The 17556-nt window shown below is 41.3% G+C and overlaps 1 protein-coding gene across 1 annotated transcript in view; it reads right to left on the bottom strand.

Moving 5' to 3' along the window:
- LOC133062038 (adhesion G protein-coupled receptor E4-like) overlaps positions 1 to 17556 on the bottom strand; it is a 38390-nt gene that overhangs the window by 14068 nt on the left and 6766 nt on the right. The window contains exons 3-11 of the mRNA XM_061150540.1: positions 16331 to 16381; positions 15170 to 15268; positions 12957 to 13109; positions 10511 to 10551; positions 9506 to 9641; positions 7934 to 8041; positions 3728 to 3912; positions 2994 to 3161; positions 197 to 391 (exon numbers count right to left, since the gene is read on the bottom strand). Of these exons, the coding sequence (XP_061006523.1) occupies positions 197 to 391; positions 2994 to 3161; positions 3728 to 3912; positions 7934 to 8041; positions 9506 to 9641; positions 10511 to 10551; positions 12957 to 13109; positions 15170 to 15268; positions 16331 to 16381 (1136 nt within the window). The remainder of the gene's footprint in view (positions 1 to 196; positions 392 to 2993; positions 3162 to 3727; positions 3913 to 7933; positions 8042 to 9505; positions 9642 to 10510; positions 10552 to 12956; positions 13110 to 15169; positions 15269 to 16330; positions 16382 to 17556) is intronic.

A 17556-nucleotide genomic window follows, 5' to 3' on the forward strand; every position in this document is an offset into this window, starting at 1 on the left:
ATACTTCAATAAGAAAAATAAAATTTTTAAAAAGAAATTATGGGTCATGTTCAAAATTATACAGAGAGATGAAATGGGAACTCTTGCTTTTTACCCTACACAATCATTGGTGTTTATCATCATTCATCTCATCTTTCCTACTAAGTGGCTAGATTGGATTAGGACCACGAAATAAATAATATGTTAATTGACCTACCTCAGGTTCAGTTTGATCAATCCCCACGAGGAAGAGGAGGTGGGCCAGGAAGAGGCAGATGGACAGCTGCAGGTGGAGGGAGGTGCTGGTGTTCCGGATGGATCGACACAGGAGGAAGGTGAGGGCCGCCAGGAGGAGGCAGAGCAGAGAGAGGCTCAGCCCCACATAGGTGATCATGGTCAGCACCGGATCATCCTAGGAGACACCAAAGGAGGAATCTATTATTCTAGCTCTATAGGTATGTTCCTGATGGAGCATCAGATGGGCTTTTCAATTCAGCTCCCAAAGAAATGACTTAATCTCTCTGAGACTTGGTGATTCCCTCTTCAAAATACGGGCAGTTATAGCATTTATCACACAGAGCGAGACCAGCACTGACAAATAGAAACAGATGAGCCATGTGCACAATTTTAAATTTTCTAGTAGCCGTGTTTTTGAAAAGGTCAAAAGAAACAAGTCACGTTGATTTAATAGTCCATGTTCAAAATTCTGGGCTTCCCAGGTGGTGCGAGTGGTAAAGAACCTGCCTGCCAATTCAGGAGATGTAACAAGCAGGTTTGATCGCTGGGTCAGGAAGATCCCCTGGAGACAGGCATGGTAACCCACTCAAGTATTCTTGCCTGGAGAATCCCATAGTCAGAGGAGCCTGGTGGGCTATAGTCCACAGGCTACACTCACAAAGAATCGGACACGACTGAAGCAATTTAGCACTCATGTACACAGGTTCAAAATACTATCAGTTCAATGTGTTGAATGTCATATAATTAATATAATGATATAACAAAATATAATCAGTTCAAATTACTCTCGGTGTAAAAGTTATTAATGAAATAGTTGGTACTTTTTCCTCCATATTCAGTCTTTGAAATCCAGTGTGTACTTTACACTTACCAAGCATCTCAATCAAATACTATATTTTAAAGAGTGGTCCTACCAAACATGGTCCTACCAAACAACAAAGTTGTACTTAGTGGAAAAATATTTTATACTATTTCTTAATTTAAATACATTCAAATGGAATAGAATTTGTTTCTTCAGTCACACTAGTCACATTTTAAGTGTTCAATAACCACGAGTGGTGATCCTATTGGACAAGACAGCAATCAAAAATAATCTCATGAAGGCTGTCTTGTTCTCTGTAGTATCCACAATGCCTGGAATGGCATCAGGTGTATAGTCGTTTACTCAAATTCATGCCCATTGAGTTGGTTAGATAACATCACTGACTATGAATGGACATGAATTTGAGCAAACTCCAGGAGGACAGAGGAGCCTGATGCACTATAGTGTGTGGAGTCTCAAAGAGTCAGACATGACTTAGTAACTGAACAACAAAGGCACTTATATACAAACCTGTTAAATGAACAAAATGAGGTTATGCATTTACATAAGAAATATGGTGTTATCTTCCAGTCAATGCTCAATAAATGGGAGTTTAAAATAAATGGGGGTGGGAATGCAAACTAGTACAGCCGCTATGGAAAACAGTGTGGAGATTTCTTTAAAAACTGGAAATAGAACTGCCATATGACCCAGCAATCCCACTTCTGGGCATACACACTGAGGAAACCAGATCTGAAAGAGACACGTGGACCCCAATGTTCATCGCAGCACTGTTTATAATAGCCAGGACATGGAAGCAACCTAGATGCCCATCAGCAGATGAATGGATAAGGAAGCTGTGGTACATATATACCATGGAATATTACTCAGCCATTAAAAAGAATTCATTTGAACCAGTCCTAATGAGATGGATGAAGCTGGAGCCCCTTATACAGAGTGAAGTAAGCCAGAAAGACAAAGAACATTACAGCATACTAACACATATATATGGAATTCAGAAAGATGGTAACGATAACCCTATATGCAAAACAGAAAAAGAGACACAGAAATACAGAACAGACTTTTGAACTCTGTGGGAGAAGGCGAGGGTGGGATGTTTCGAGAGGAATCGGGTGGAGAGGGAGGTGGGAGCGGGGATTGGGATGGGGAAGACGTGTAAATCCATGGCTGATTCATATCAATGTATGACAAAACCCACTGAAATGTTGTGAAGTAATTAGCCTCCAACTAATAAAAAAATTAAAAAAAAAAATAAAATAAATGGGGAAACAAGTTAGGTCAATTTCTTTAAATCTGAGTTATCTGAGATATGGTTGGCACCTGGGAAGTTTAGGGGGCTATGCTTTTACATGGGTGATGGCCAGTTGCCTTTGTTCTGGCGATGGGGGTTAGCTCTATTTCTCGCAGAGTAACAGGTCTCCATGGGCCTTTCCACCATAGGGGCTGACAACTGATTTTTCAATGACTGAGGGCTTTCTCTGCTAGCTTTAGCACACTCTGCCCATGCCCATGGACATGTCAAGAGAATGAATACCCCCTGGATGTTGTTGTTATTCAGTTGCTAAGTCTTGTCTGACTCTTTGCAACCCCACAGACTGCAGCACACCAGTCTCAACAAATGACTGAAGGGAGGTGGTGTATAAATAACCCAGCTTTCTCTCCATTCAGTTAGGATGACTCTGAGGTGTGTCTTCTACACTCACTCCAAAAATCTCCCAGAGAGAAGTAAGCCCAGTTACTCATAGTGGTACCTGGTATCCAGCTTCTCTGATTGGGTTCTGTCTCTTTCCCATTTCATTTCCCACTTCTTTACTGATGCTTCCTGGAATTAACTCTCAAGTAATCTACTTCTGCTTGACTCCTTATCTCAGAGTTGCTTTTTTTCCCCACTGAGACCCAGAGAGTCTTCCCGGACACGATCAAGCTCACTGTAAGGGACCATAAATTGTTGTACCTTGGGAACAAGTGCCATGAGGACAGCAAAGCTGGAAAGGTGGGAGCACTTGCATTGGGTGTGAGAATCGTTGCTGCCCAAGTGAGCACAGCCCTCCGTCGACCAGCTGCCCCCATCCTTTGATCCTTTCCAGTAGACACAGAAATATTTTCTCCTCCCACCACCTGGCTGGAAAGAGAAGAGCATGAAAGTGGTTCTCCTTCTGGTTTTTATCATTTCAACTTTATAGGTTAATTGAGGTGCACTGGGTTGGAAACTGGATTGGAAAAATTCTGAAACCCTTGTGGGGAAGTGTTGCATACCCCACTTTCACTGTGGGGTTTGTTCTTCATTTATTCTGCCCTTCTCTGATTATCTCTGGGACTGACTGTTATGCATTGCTTTCCCCAGGTTGTTTGTCATTGATAAGACCAATGAGAGAAGTGGATGAGAGGGAGAAGAGGCAGCTCTGGTATTTCTTCTGTACTGCTTTTCTGCTGCAAATTGCCTCCATCTCCACTGGGCAATCTTCCTGTATACCTGCAGCCTTCACTGGGCAATGCTCGTCCCCCCACTGTCTCCAGCCCCATTGCCTTTTTATGCTTAAATGTGATAATAGCTGCCTCACATTTGCCATCTCTGAGTGCCTCAACATTTGTTAGTTCTTTCAACGCTGAGTGATCAGAGTTGAATGCAGTTTCCTGCCAGGACTCTGATAATCCACCTGTTGGAGGTAAAGCCTAGATTTTGCTCACCTGAGTATGTTGGAAGGTCAGGAGCACAGGTTTATATAGATTAACTTTTTCCTCCGCACCAATGGAGCCACTTATCACTTGAGAGTTCAGGTTGACTTCCTTTATCCCTCTTCTATCACTGAAAAAGGATCCATTTAGAACATCCCCAAGAGATCGATAAGTGATAAGCGCCACTGCACTCCTATCTGAGAAAATGGAAGAAAAGTCAAGTTTTCTAGGGTGTCTAGAGGTTGGGGAATTGGTACATTAGTGTTCTGTGTGAGGGTTGTAAGGCAAATATTATATAAAGTCAAAATTGCACTTGGAAATCTTTTCCATTGCCCAATCAATACATTACATGTGACTTAGGGATTATTATTCTGTATATGTAATATATAGTCTAATGTATCACACATTATAAGGGATATATGTACAAAATATTTTATCAATGTGTTGTAAAATATTTGTATATGAACATTAGACATCAAAAGGAGACTCATAAGGCAAGATGTTTGTCTCCAGAAGGTGAAACTCAGGTGTGCGTGTGTGTGTGTGTGCACGCACATGTGCACGTGTGTGTTCAGTCACGTCCAGTTCTCTGCGACCCCATGGACTGTAACCCACCAGGCTCCTCTGTCCATGGGATTCTCCGGGCAAGAATACTGGAGTGAGTTACCATTTCCTTCTCCAGGGGATCTTTCTGACCCAGGGATCAAACCCCCATCTCTTACATCTCCTGCATTGGCAGGCAGGTTCTTTCCCACTAGCACCACCTGGGAAGCCTGGAACTCATGTGGGATGAAGAAGTCAAATGTTTCTGAATAGATGATGACTCCCTCATATGCATTCCTGTACACTGTTTATGATGGCCAAGGGAAGGAGGCAACTTAGAGGTCCATCAACAAAGGAGTAGATGGAGAAGATGTGGTGTGTATGTCCAGTGGAATACTACTCAACAATAAGATGAAATAAAGTTGGGGCATGGATGGACCTAGAGACTGTCATACAGAGCGAAGTGAGCCAGAAGGAGGAAAACAAATATTGTATATTAAAACACATATGTGGACTCTTGTACAGATGATCTTATTTGCAAAAGAGACAAAGACACAAAAGGCAACAAATGTATGGACACAGAGGGGAAGTGGGGCACTGGATGCACAGGGAGACTGGGATCAACATATATCACTGTTGATGTGTGCGTGCTCAGTTGCTCAGTCTTGTCCAGCTCGCGGCCCTATGAACTGTAGCCTGCCAGGCTCCTCTGTCCATGGAATTTTCCCGGCAAGAACACTGGAGTGGGTTGCCATTTCCTAATCCAGGATATCGTCCCAACCCAGGGACTGGACCACACCTCTTGCATCTCCTGCAGTGGCGGGTGAATTCTTAACCACTGCAGCACCTGGGAAGCTCCATTCACTATCAATACTATGTACAAAATGAATAACTAATGAGAACCTACTGTATAGCTAGGGAACTCTGCTCAATGCTCTGTGCTGACCTAAATGGGGAGGAAATCCAAAAAAGAGGGGATCTGTGTATACACATGACTGAGCCGCTCTGCTGTATAGTGGAAACTAACACAACATTATAAAGCAACTATACTCCAATAAAAATTAATTTAAAAAATATTCCAAATAATTCCCATCTTCCATCTCAAGCTGACTCTTGGGTATCTAATTTAATGGAAAAGTATGCAGGATAGCCCATTCTATTTAATTTATTCTCTCATCCTTCCCTCACTCCCTCCTCCTACCTCCCTTTGTCAGCCTCTCTCTCTCTTTTTCTCTTTCTCTCGCTCTGTCTCCCTCCCACCCTCTTCCCTTCCCCTTTTCATGCTAGAAGAACTTAAGTCATAGAACTTAAATGCACATATGACACAGTTTCCTAAACTGCAGTCATTCATGTGTTACCATCCCAGTTTTACCCCAAACCACTTAACCACCTGTATCACTATTTACTTGATCTAAAAAATCAACTGGACTTCTCTGGTGGTCCAGTGGATAAGAATCACCTGCCAATGCAGAGGAGATGGGTTTAATCCCTGGTCCTGGAAGATTCCACATGACGCAGAGCAACTAAGCCACAACCAGTGAGCCTGTGCTCTGGAGCCTGTGAATCACAACCAGAAGCCCATGCATCCTGTGAAGCCTCTGCTCCACAACAGGAGAAACCACCACAATGAGAAACACGGCACTGCAACTGGAGAAAGCCCACAAGCAGGAACAAAGACCCAGCACGACCAAAAATAAACTAAAAAATAGATTTTAAAAAGGAGTGATTGGCTGAAAGAATAATAAAAATCAACTCATTTTAAGATGTCTTTCCCCCTCCCTCCTCTTTTCTACAGCTCACAGTAAACAGCGAAGATTAACCAGTAGCCAGGAATTTTCTGGAGGAATCATAGGAGCAAGTACTTCACTCTCTCAAGGTAACTGGGTCTTTCTCTTTGACATACTTTTCATGCATGCATTCATTCATTCATTTGTCACATGTTTGCTGAGCATCTACTGTGTACTGGACAGTGGTCCAGGCATTGCAACACAACAGGGAACACAATGGGCAGAGTCCCTGCCATCAGGGAGACGACGTCCTGGGAGAGATAGACGACAAACAAATAAATAAACCGGAAAGGATTGCATGGTGTTGATGTGATGCAGAGACTTAAATAAAATGATAGAATAAAGCAGGGGTGTCAAATTATGGCCTGGGGTCAAATCCAGCCTACCACCTGTTTTTGTAAATAGAGTTTTATTGGCACACAGCCATGTCCCTTCATTTACACATCACCCATGGCTGCTTTCACACTACAGTGTCAAGAGTTGAGTAGATAAAACAAAAATCATCTGGCCCCCAAAATCAGAAATATTTATTCTCTTGTGTTCTTACAGAAAAAGTTTGCCAACTTATAGGCTAGCAGAAGACTGGGTGACTTTTTAAGTAGAGATATTATATAAAATGCTTCTCAAGGGAAAGAGTGTTTGAGGCAACTCATGTGCCATCATCAAGAGTGAGCTTCTCTGAGAAAACACTTCTACACTACATTTGGTGGGAATGTAAGTTGGTGCAGCCACTATGGAAAATGGTGTGGCGGTTCCTCAAAAAACCAATATATGATCCAACAATCCCACTCTTGGGCATATTTCCTGATAAAGCTATAATTCAAAAAGGTACATGTACCCCTATGTTCATGGCAGCAGTGTTCACAATAATCAAAGCACAGAAACAGCTTAAATGTCCATCAACAGAGGAATAGGTAAAGAAGATGTGGTGTGTATATACAATGGAATATTACTCAGCCAAAAAAAAGAATGAAATAATGCCATTTGCAGTTACTCAAATGGTCCTAGAGATAATCATACTAAGTGAAGTGAGAAAGAGACACAAATATGCCTATGATATCACTTATATATGGAATCTAAAATATGGCACAGACAAACGTATCTACAAAATAGAAACAGACTCACAGACACAGAGAACAGACGAGGTTGCCAAAGGGGAGGGGTATAGGGGAGAGAAGAACTGGGAGTGTGGGATGAGCAAGTGGATATAAACTATTATATATAGAATGGGTAAGCAACAAGGTTCTACTGTTATAACACAGGGAACTATATTCTATATCCTGTGATAAACCATAATGGAAAATAATATTTAAAAAAAAAGAATGTGTATTAACTGAGTCACTTCGCTATATAGCAGAGACTGGCATGACATTGTACATCAACTACGAAAGTGAAAGTCACTCAGTTGTGTCCGACTCTTTGCTACCCCATGGACTATAGAGTCCATGGAATTCTCCAGGCCAGAATACTGGAGCAGATAGCCTTTCCCTTCTCCAGGGGATCTTCCCAACCCAGGGATCGAACCCAGGTCTCCCACATAGCACGTGGATTCTTCACAGCTGAGCCACCAGGGACTTCACTTAAAAAATAAAGTTTTTAAAAAAGAGTAAGCTTTTTGGATCAGCACATGAAACTGAGCATGCACCAGCCCATCCCTTTTAAGGAGATAAGTCAAGAAATCCCTGTTTCAACCTCCGTGTGTATCACAAAGTCCATACAAACTGTGTCCTCAAAATTGCCTGGTTAGTGGTCAAGGCAGATCTTTCAATTCTGCCAGAAGAGTCTTTGTACCTTGAATGCTTTGAAAGTTTGGCTCCATCACCTAGAAGTGAGACAAGAGTGCCTAGAAGTTATAGGTCAAGGGTATAAGTCATCTTAGACACAGTACCTCTTGTGGTTCCTTTGAAAGCATTTGGGCAATCGATATCCATTGTGTTGTTTCCAGCTTCTAGAACAGTCTTCTCACTTGTCTCATTGCACTTCTTGGTTTCATAAACTGGAAATATTAGGAAAGTGAGTCCTGCTTTGCTCAGTTCTCATGCCTAAAAGACTTGCTAATAACTCCCTTCTTTGACAGATCCATTACTAGTCATTTTATTTACTCCATGCAAAGTAGACCATTTGGTCCTCCCCTAACATTTCTGACTGGTGGAGATGAAATGCTGAAAGTATAGGCAACGCATATGGGTCACACAACTCAGGGGAAGAGAGAGGACTGTCGTGCTTCCCAGAGCTGGAACTAAAACAGGCAAGCTCAGCCTTTACCACAGAATATTTAAAGGGAAAAGTTTTCTTTAAACAATGTGTAATGGGGCACCTGGGGAAAGGAGAACTAATTTTTTTTAAGCAAGGGAAGCTAAGCATTTAAAAGTTTTCCAAGAAACAGAGTTTTCATTTAAAAAAAAAAGGAAAAACTAGAAACAGAGCCACCGTATGATCCAGGAATTCTACTCCTGGGCATAGATCCAGAAAAAACAGACACTCTAATTTAAAAAGATCCATTCACCCCAGTGTTCACAGTAGGACTCTGCATGCTAGCCAAGATATGGTAGCAGCCTAAGTGCCCATCAACAGATGATTGGCTTAGGAAAATGTGGTACATATTGGAATATTACTCGGCCATTAAAATGAATGAAATATTGTCATTTGCAGCAACATGGATGGACCTAGAGAATATAATACTTAATAAAATGTCATAGAAAGACAAATACTATAGGTAACACTTACATGTGGAATCTAAAAAATAATACAAATGAGTGTATGTACAGAATAGAAACAGATTCACAGACATAGAAAACAAATTTATGGTTACCAAAGGGGAGAGGCAGTGGGGAGGGATAAACTGGGATTATGGGATTAACAGGTACAGACTACAATATATAAAATAGATAAGCAACAGAGATTTACTGAATAGCACACAAAATTATACCCAATATCTCATAATAATCTGCAAGGGAATGTAATCTGCAAAAGTACTGAATCACTATGCTATACATGCATGTGTGCTTGCTAAGTCAATTCAGTCATGTCTGACTCTTTGCAACCCCATGGACTGAAGTCAGGCTCTTCTGTTCATGGGATTCTCCAGGCAAGAACACTGGAGTGGGTTGCCATGCCCTCCTCCAGGGACTCCTCCCAACTCAGCAGTTGAACCCACATCTGTTATGTTTCCTGCATTGGCAGATGGGTTCTTTACCACTAGTGCCACCTGGGAAGCCCTACTATATACCTGAAACTAACACAATAATATAAATCAACTATAATTCAATTTTTAAAAATTTAGCAAGAAAAAATAAAAATTTTCCAAAGGAATAGTCCCCTGGGAGTGACCTTCTGCATTTGGGAAAAATCACTTAAGTGAACTCTGTTCATGATATGTGAACATATTAACACAAGGTCTGATGAAAGATGACTTTCATAAAATTTTCTGGTCTTAAAACTAATGCTTAGTGTTTCTTACCTATGTCAAATATAGAATCTTCATGCTTTCCTGGAGAAACAAAACTCTTGTTCCATATGGTCAATTCTACATGTTGAAGTAGTTGGGTTGCCTGTTGTGCAATGTAGTTTTTGCTTCCATTGTTCCTCAGCGTTTCCTTTCAAAGAAATAAAAACTAATTAGGTAGATGGTTATTGAAACTTTGAAAAGCAGGAATATACATAAGTGTGGTTGAGTGAGCCAGCCTCTTGATGAGAGTGAAGGAGGAGAGTGGAAAAGCTGGCTTAAAACTCAATATTAAAAGAAAACTAAGGTCATGTCTTCCAGTCCCATCACTTCATGGCAAACAGACGAGCAAGTGACAGATTCCTTTTCTTGTGCTATAAAACCACTGCTGATGGTCACTGCAGCCATGAAATTAGAAGACGATTGCATCTTGGCAGGAAAGCTATGACAAACCTAGGCAGTATGTTAAAAAGCAAAGACATCACTTTGCTGACAAATGTCCGTATAGTCAAGACTATGTATGGTCTTTCCAGTAGTCGTGCACAGATGTGAAAGCTGGACCATAAAGAAGGCAAAGCACCAAAGAGTTGATACTTTCGAACTGTGTTACTGGAGAAGATTCTTGAGAGTCTTTTGGACAGCAAGGAGATCAAACCAGTCAATCTTAAAGGAAGTCAACCCTGAATGTTCATTGGAAGACCACCTGATGCAGAGAGCCAATTCATTGGAAAAGCCTCTGATGCTGGGAAAGATTGAGGGCAAAAGGAGAAGGGGCGACAGAGGATGAGATGGTTAGATAACATCACTGACTCAACAAACATGAATTTGAGCAAACTCCAGGAGTTATTGAAGGACAGGAGAGCCCGGTATGCTGCAGTCCATGGGGCTGCAAAGAGTCAGACACGACTTGGCGACTGAACAATAACAACAAGAAGTCATAGAGAGCCATGGTAGTATTTGAGCAGGAGAAAGGCATGGTAAGACGGATTGTTTTTCAAACCTAGGCTACACCTTACTTACCCAAATGTCCCCTGGTACCTGTGTCTCATTTCTGGCATCCTCTGAGAAAGAAAAGTAATAGTCAAATGAAATGTGGGAAATAACACATTCTAACATAGATCTTTCTTCCAATCACATTCAAGTTGAGTGTTTCCTTCTGTACCCAAATACCATCCTAATTTCATTCTAAGAATTCCCAAATCTCTTCTACAGTAGAATTTTCAAAGGGAATTAGGATGGGGTTTCTCATTCAAAAATTCAGTCAGTAGGATTTATGGAGCACCTACTAAGAGGGAGGCTAAATCTTATAAACATAGGTGAGTAAAGAGACAGATGCCATGATCTTTCACTGTTGATGGGAATGTGAATTGATATAGCCACTATGGGGAACAGTATGGGAGGTTCTTTAACAAGCTAAAAATAGAACTACCACATGACCCAGCAATCCTTGAGCACAGATCCTAAGAAAACCATAATTCAAAAAGACACTAGTGCCCCAATGTTCACTGCAGCTGTATTTATAATAGCTAGAACATGGAAGAAACCTAGATGTACATCGACAGATGAATGGATAAAAAAGTTGTGGTACATATACACAATGGAATATTACTCAGCCATGAAAAAGAACGCATTTGAGTCAGTTCCAATGAGGTGGATGAACCTAGAGCCAATATACAGAGTAAAGTAAGTCAGAAAGAGAAAGATAGTATCATATTCTAATGCATATATATGGAATCTAGAAAAATGGTACTGAAGAATTTATTTACAGGGCAACGATGGAGAATCAGACATAGAGAAGAGACATGGGGAACGGGGAGGAGAGGGTGAGATGTATGGGAAGAGTAACATGGAAACTTACATCACCACATGTAAAATAGATAGCCAACGGGAATTTGCTATATGGCTCAGGAAACTCAAACAGGGTTTCTGTATCAACCTAGAGGGGTGGGATGGGGAAGGAGATGGGAGGGAGGTTCAAAAGGGAGGGGATACATGTATACCTATGGCTGATTCATGTTGAGATTTGACAGAAAACAACCCAATTCTCTAAAGCAATTATCCTTCAATTAAAACAAAATACATTTTTAAAAAACAAGCAAAAAAACCTCAAAAAAATCTGTTGAAAATCAAAGACAAAGATAAAAAAAGATTATATTCAAATGAAAACCAATTAGACTGATAGCTAACATCTCATCAGAAACAATGGAATCTAGAAAACAATGATTTCTTTAAAGTGAACAAAAATAACTAAGAATTAAGATAAAATACATTTTCAGGTAAAACATAAAGTTTAAATATTAAATAATAATAAATAAGTAGAAGAAACAAACAAATGAAAGGAATGAAATTGGGTCATTTGTAGAGACATGGGTGGACCCAAAGTCTGTCATACAGAGGAAAGTAAGTCAGAAAGAGAAAAACAAATACTGTATATTAACACATTTATGTGGAATCTAGAAAAACTTGTGGATGAGTCTGTTTGCAGGGCAGAAACAGAGAACAGACATGTGAACACGGAAGGGGTAGAGGGAATGAGATGAACTGGGAGACTGGGACTGACCTAAACACACCACCATGTGTCAAACGTATAGCTAGTGGGAACCTGCAGGACAGTGCAGGGAGCTCAGCCCAGTGCTCTGTGATAACCCGGATGGTGGGATGGAGGGGGTGGGAGGAAGGAGGTATGTGTATACACAGGGCTGATTCGCTTCGTTGTGCAGCAGATACTAACACAGCATTGTAAAGCAACTATACTCCAGTTTTTTAAAAAGAGACAAAATATGTTCCCTTGAGGAGTCTGCAGCCTATGGCAAAGTTGCCAAGCAAATAATTGAGTGATTATAAGAGTCCAACATATTAATACATAGGATGAGATGACTTGGCAGTATACAGAAAAAGGCCATGTTTGGGGTGTGGAAAACCTTTCCCAAAGAAACCGGTGTTAATTGAGATAATAACAATCAGCTGTTGTCTACCTAGTATCATATTTTTTTTTTCCCTAGCATTGTATTTTAAGTGACACTGGCCACCTGATGCGAAATGCTGCCTCACTGGAAAAGACCCTTATGCTGGGAAAGATGGAAGGCAGGAGGAGAAGGGGATGACAGAAGAGGAGATGGTTGGACAGCATCATCGACTCAATGGACATAAGTTTGAGCAAACTCAGGGATATAGTGAAGGACAGGGAAGTCTGGTGTGCTGCAGTCCATGGGGTGGCAAAGAATCGGATGTGACTGAACAACAACAACAAAGGCATCTACTTGGAGGTGGTGACTGTTGCCATGGGCTTGAGTGAAATCTCCCAGGAAACGGTTACCAAGGACAATAATGGATTGAAGAGTGAGGACCAGGACAGATCTCTACCCTGTTATCCTAGCCTGAAATTGGTGAAACTCTCAAGGGATCATCTCCTGCCTCCTTTTTCATGGTGGAGTATTTGATTACTGGAGTATTTGGAGATTCTTACCATAACATTCTGCATGATTCAATGTAAAGATACTAGCCACCCAGTTTAAGACAGGATAATGTGGGATACAGCTGCAGTAGTAATTTCCAATTCCATTTCTGCAATATGCTTTCTGCTTGCACTTTGCCCGCCCAGTCACACACTCATCAATATCTGTGAATCAAGAGAAAATATCATTAGAAAATATCACTTTTTGTTCTCAAAAAACCATATTGTTTTCCCTTGCCCTTGAGATCTCTACTACCCAACATCACTTATAAATGTACCCAGAACATCTGTCCTTGGTTAAGATGATTCAATATAGAGAGGACAATTCTCCTGAAGTTAACTTATAAAGCCAAAGTAATTTCTAGGATACACTGTTGAGTGAAATAAAGTTCAGAAGACCTTCTCTGATATCCTATCAAAAGGATCAAGATCACAGAAGACAAAGAAGGATTAAGAATCTCTCACAGATTAGATGAGGCAGGACTGAGATGACTAAATGCAATGTGAGACCCTGAAATGGCTCTTAGAAGAGGAAAAAAAGGGGGTTGGATTTTAGGGGGAGAACTGGTAAAATCTGCATAAAGTCTCTAGTCCAGTTGATATTATTGTACCAATATTCATCCTCTGATTTTGCTCACTGTATGAAGGTTGTCATATCATTGGCTGACCTTGGAGAACTGAGGAGAAGCTCTACAGAATTCATTGCACTGTTTTGCAGTTTTTCTTTAAGTCTCAAACTATTTCAAAATACGTCTAAAAAAATACATCCAATATTATATGATTCCAAGATAGAAAGTAGAATGGTGGGTGCCAGGGGCTAGGGGCAGAGAAGAGGGAAGTTAGTGTTTAATGGGGAAAGAGTTTCAGTTCTGCAAGATGAAAAATGTTCTGGAGATGAACGGCAGCGATGGTTGTACAACAGCGTGAATGTACTAAATAACAGTGAAGTACAATAACAAAGTAGTCAGTGAATAACAGTGAATAACAATAACAATGATTAAAATGGTGAATTGCATTATACGTATTTTACTATAATTGAAAAAACAATTTAAATAAATAAATACCTTATCATATGATTCCACTTACAGGAGGGCCCTAAAGGAGTCAAATTAACAGAGACAGAAAGTAGGACGGTGGTTGCCAAGGGCTGGGGGAAGAGTAGGAATGGGAATTTAGCATTTAATGGGTACAAGGTTTCCATTTGAGATGATGAGAAAGTTCTGTGGTTGGATGGTACAGTTGGTTGCACAATAATGTGAATGTATTAAACACCACTGAAAGATACACCTGGCTTCCCAAGTGGCTCAGTGGTGAAGAATCTGCCCGCCTAAGCAGGAGACAGGAGACGTGGGTTTGATTCCTGGATCGGGAAGATCCCCTGGAGGAGGAAATGGCAACACACTCCAATATTCTTGCCTGGGAAATCCCACGGACAGAAGAGCCTGGTGGGCTACAGTCCATGGGGTCTCAAAGAGTTGGACACGACTAAGCGACATGGTAAATTGTAGTTTATACATTTTGCCACAGTAAAATGAAGTTTAAAAGGAATAAATGCATCGTAAATAGTCTACTATTTTCTGTTTTACCTAATGAATTGACACCACAACACCACCAAACAGTTAACCAGTCCCAGCAATTAGGATTCAGGAGTGGTATTGCCCTTGGCATTTAGATTGACCTTTAGAATTTGTAGAAATTAAAGAGATTTGGCCAGAGCTGATGAGAGTAGTGAAAAGTGAAACTGAAAAGCTAAGTTGGGACCACATCACAGAAGATGCTGAGTGATGAGAGAGTTTATTCATTTGTTCCTTTGGGGAACACTTATTTGTTGGGCATCTGCCATGTGATATTGTTATTTTTCCTATGCATTGAGTGATAAACAAAAGAGATTCTCCCTGCCCTTGTGGAATCCTCAGGACCCCCGCAAAAAAACAATCACCAGTGCTTGAGACTTTAAGAGTCCAGGGTCCTGAGAACTCCACTTTTCTCTGAAGAAAAACCAAGCCAATATCATGGCTCACTAAGCCAGCATTAGGATGCACATGAGAAGAAGGCAAGGGCTGGGGACTTCTATAGGGATGTGGAGGCAGTCCTGATATTTTTCACTTTGTAATATCATTGTACCATTGTAGTACCAGCACTACTAGGTGACACAGTATTTGAGACTAGGAAGGTTGCCCCTGGTCCCTTTCAAATGCCAAGATGAATGCAGACTTCTTCTTTACCTTCACATTTCTGAGAGGACCCCTGAGACTGAAATCCATCTTTGCAAACGCAGATGCCATTGAGGCAGTTAGCATTTTCTTGGCACGGAGGACAGGAAACTGCAAGGAACATAAAATCTATTCATTCATTTGTTTGTTCATTTCATTCAAGAAATACTCATTGAGCACCTAGGATGTACCAAATGCTGCAGTCGCAAGAACCTCCTCCTGGGAATAGCTTATTGGCATCCTTTTGGAATTCATCCTACTGTTGAACATAGATTCTCTCCATGCCCCACCCATTCCCCACCTCTGCCACCAATACCACTTTTGCTTGTCAGTAGAGCTTTCAGATTTCAGCACCTGTGTTTCCTTACTGAGGGCTTCCTCTGGCCACTAGCATCCTTTTTGAGCACTACATACTGGTTCTCAAGGTCTTCTTCCCCAAGGAGTAGTTTCCTCAAACAGTGATGGACTGACTGAGTCAGTGGATTAAAAATAAATCAGCTTCTCCTTCTAGATATGAATCAGCTAACCAGAATAATTAACAACAAAAGCTGCAACAATAAAGCTGTTTTTTGCTACATGTATTGGGGGCTGGTGGTGCCAGAGAAGACTCTTGAGAGTCTCTGGGATGGCAAAGAGATCAAACCAGTCAATCCTAAAGGAAATCAACCCTGAATATTAACTGGAAGAACTGATGCTGAAGCTCCAATCCATTGGCCACCTTATGTGAAGAGTTGAGTCATTAGAAAAGACTCTGATGCTGGGAAAGATTGAGGGCAGGAGGAGAAGGTGTTGAGAGAGGATGAGATGGTTGTATGGCATCACTGACTCAATGCACATGAGTTTGAGCAACTTCTGGGAGATGGTGAAGGACAGGAAAGCCTGGTGTGCTGCAGTCCATGGGGTTGCAAAGAGTCAGACATGATTTAGTGATGGAAAAACAACAATGGAGGGCTGGAAAACAGGAAACACAAGGAGGATAACCAACAAGCAAATAGTGTAGAAAAGTGAGGTTCATGTATGCAACTACAAAAACAAACCAAGGTGTCTTTTTTTCTCATTGAAGTATGAAGTGTTTGCAATGTTAGTGAAGGACAAAGAAGCCTGGTATGCTGTGGTCCCTGGGGTTGCAGAGTAGGGTATGACTGAGAAACTGATCAATAACAACATACTCACCTCCAGCCTTCTTTGCTTCCAATCCTGACAGAGCCAGGAGGACACTGAGACCTAGAAGAATGAGGGCAGAGATAAAGCAGATGGGAGATGCCCTGAGGCTCCACCTGGCGGAGGCCTCAGTGAGTCAGGGGGCTTTGTCTCCTCTTGTCAAGTCATACGTGTGCTAGCTTCACTGTAGATTCTTCTAGACTGGCTATATACACTAGTGTCACAGAAGGGCATCATACAGTACTGATTACAGCTATCAGAGACTCTACACCCAAGTCCAAAGTGTGTGGGGGATGATGGGAGCTCCCTCAGCAAGAAGCAATCCTCTGACACCAGCTGGGTATCCTATAATTATTTTTTTCCCCAATTATTTTTAGTAGTTGGACACTAATTATTTTATAATATTATAGTGGTTTTTGCCATACATTGACATGAATCAGCCATGGATTTACATGTGTTCCCCATCCCGATCCCCACTCCCACCTCCCTCCCCATCCCATCCCTCTGGGTCTTCCCAGTGCACCAGCCCTGAGCACTTGTCTCATGCATCCAGCCTGGACTGGCGATCTGTTTCACACTTGATAATATACATGTCTCGATGCTGTTCTTTCAGATCATCCCACCCTCGCCTTCTCCCATAGAGTCCAAAAGTCTGTTCTATACATCTGAGTCTCTTTTTCTGTCTTGCATATAGGGTTATCGTTACCATCTTTCTAAATTCCATATATATGCGTTAGTATACTGTATTGGTGTTTTTCTTTCTGGCTTACTTCACTCTGTATAATGGGCTCCAGTTTCACCCACCTCATTAGAACTGATTCAAATGAATTCTTTTTAATGGCTGAGTAATATTCCATTGTGTATATGTACCACAGCTTTCTTATCCATTCATCTGTTGATGGGCATCTAGGTTGCTTCCATGTCCTGGCTATTATAAACAGTGCTGCGATTAACATTGGGGTGCACGTGTTTCTTTCAGATCTGGTTTCCTCGGTGTGTATGCCCAGGAGTGAGATTGCTGGGTCATATGGCAGTTCTATTTCCAGTTTTTTTTTTTTTAATTTTTTTTTTATTAGTTGGAGGCTAATTACTTCACAACATTTCAGTGGGTTTTGTCATACATTGATATGAATCAGCCATGGATTTACACATATTCCCCATCCCGATCGCCCCTCCCACCTCCCTCTCCACCCGATTCCTCTGGGTCTTCCCAGTGCACCAGGCCCGAGCACTTGTCT

Source organism: Dama dama, chromosome 9 (genome assembly GCF_033118175.1).
Source record: "Dama dama isolate Ldn47 chromosome 9, ASM3311817v1, whole genome shotgun sequence".
NCBI classification, from domain to species: Eukaryota; Metazoa; Chordata; class Mammalia; order Artiodactyla; family Cervidae; genus Dama; species Dama dama.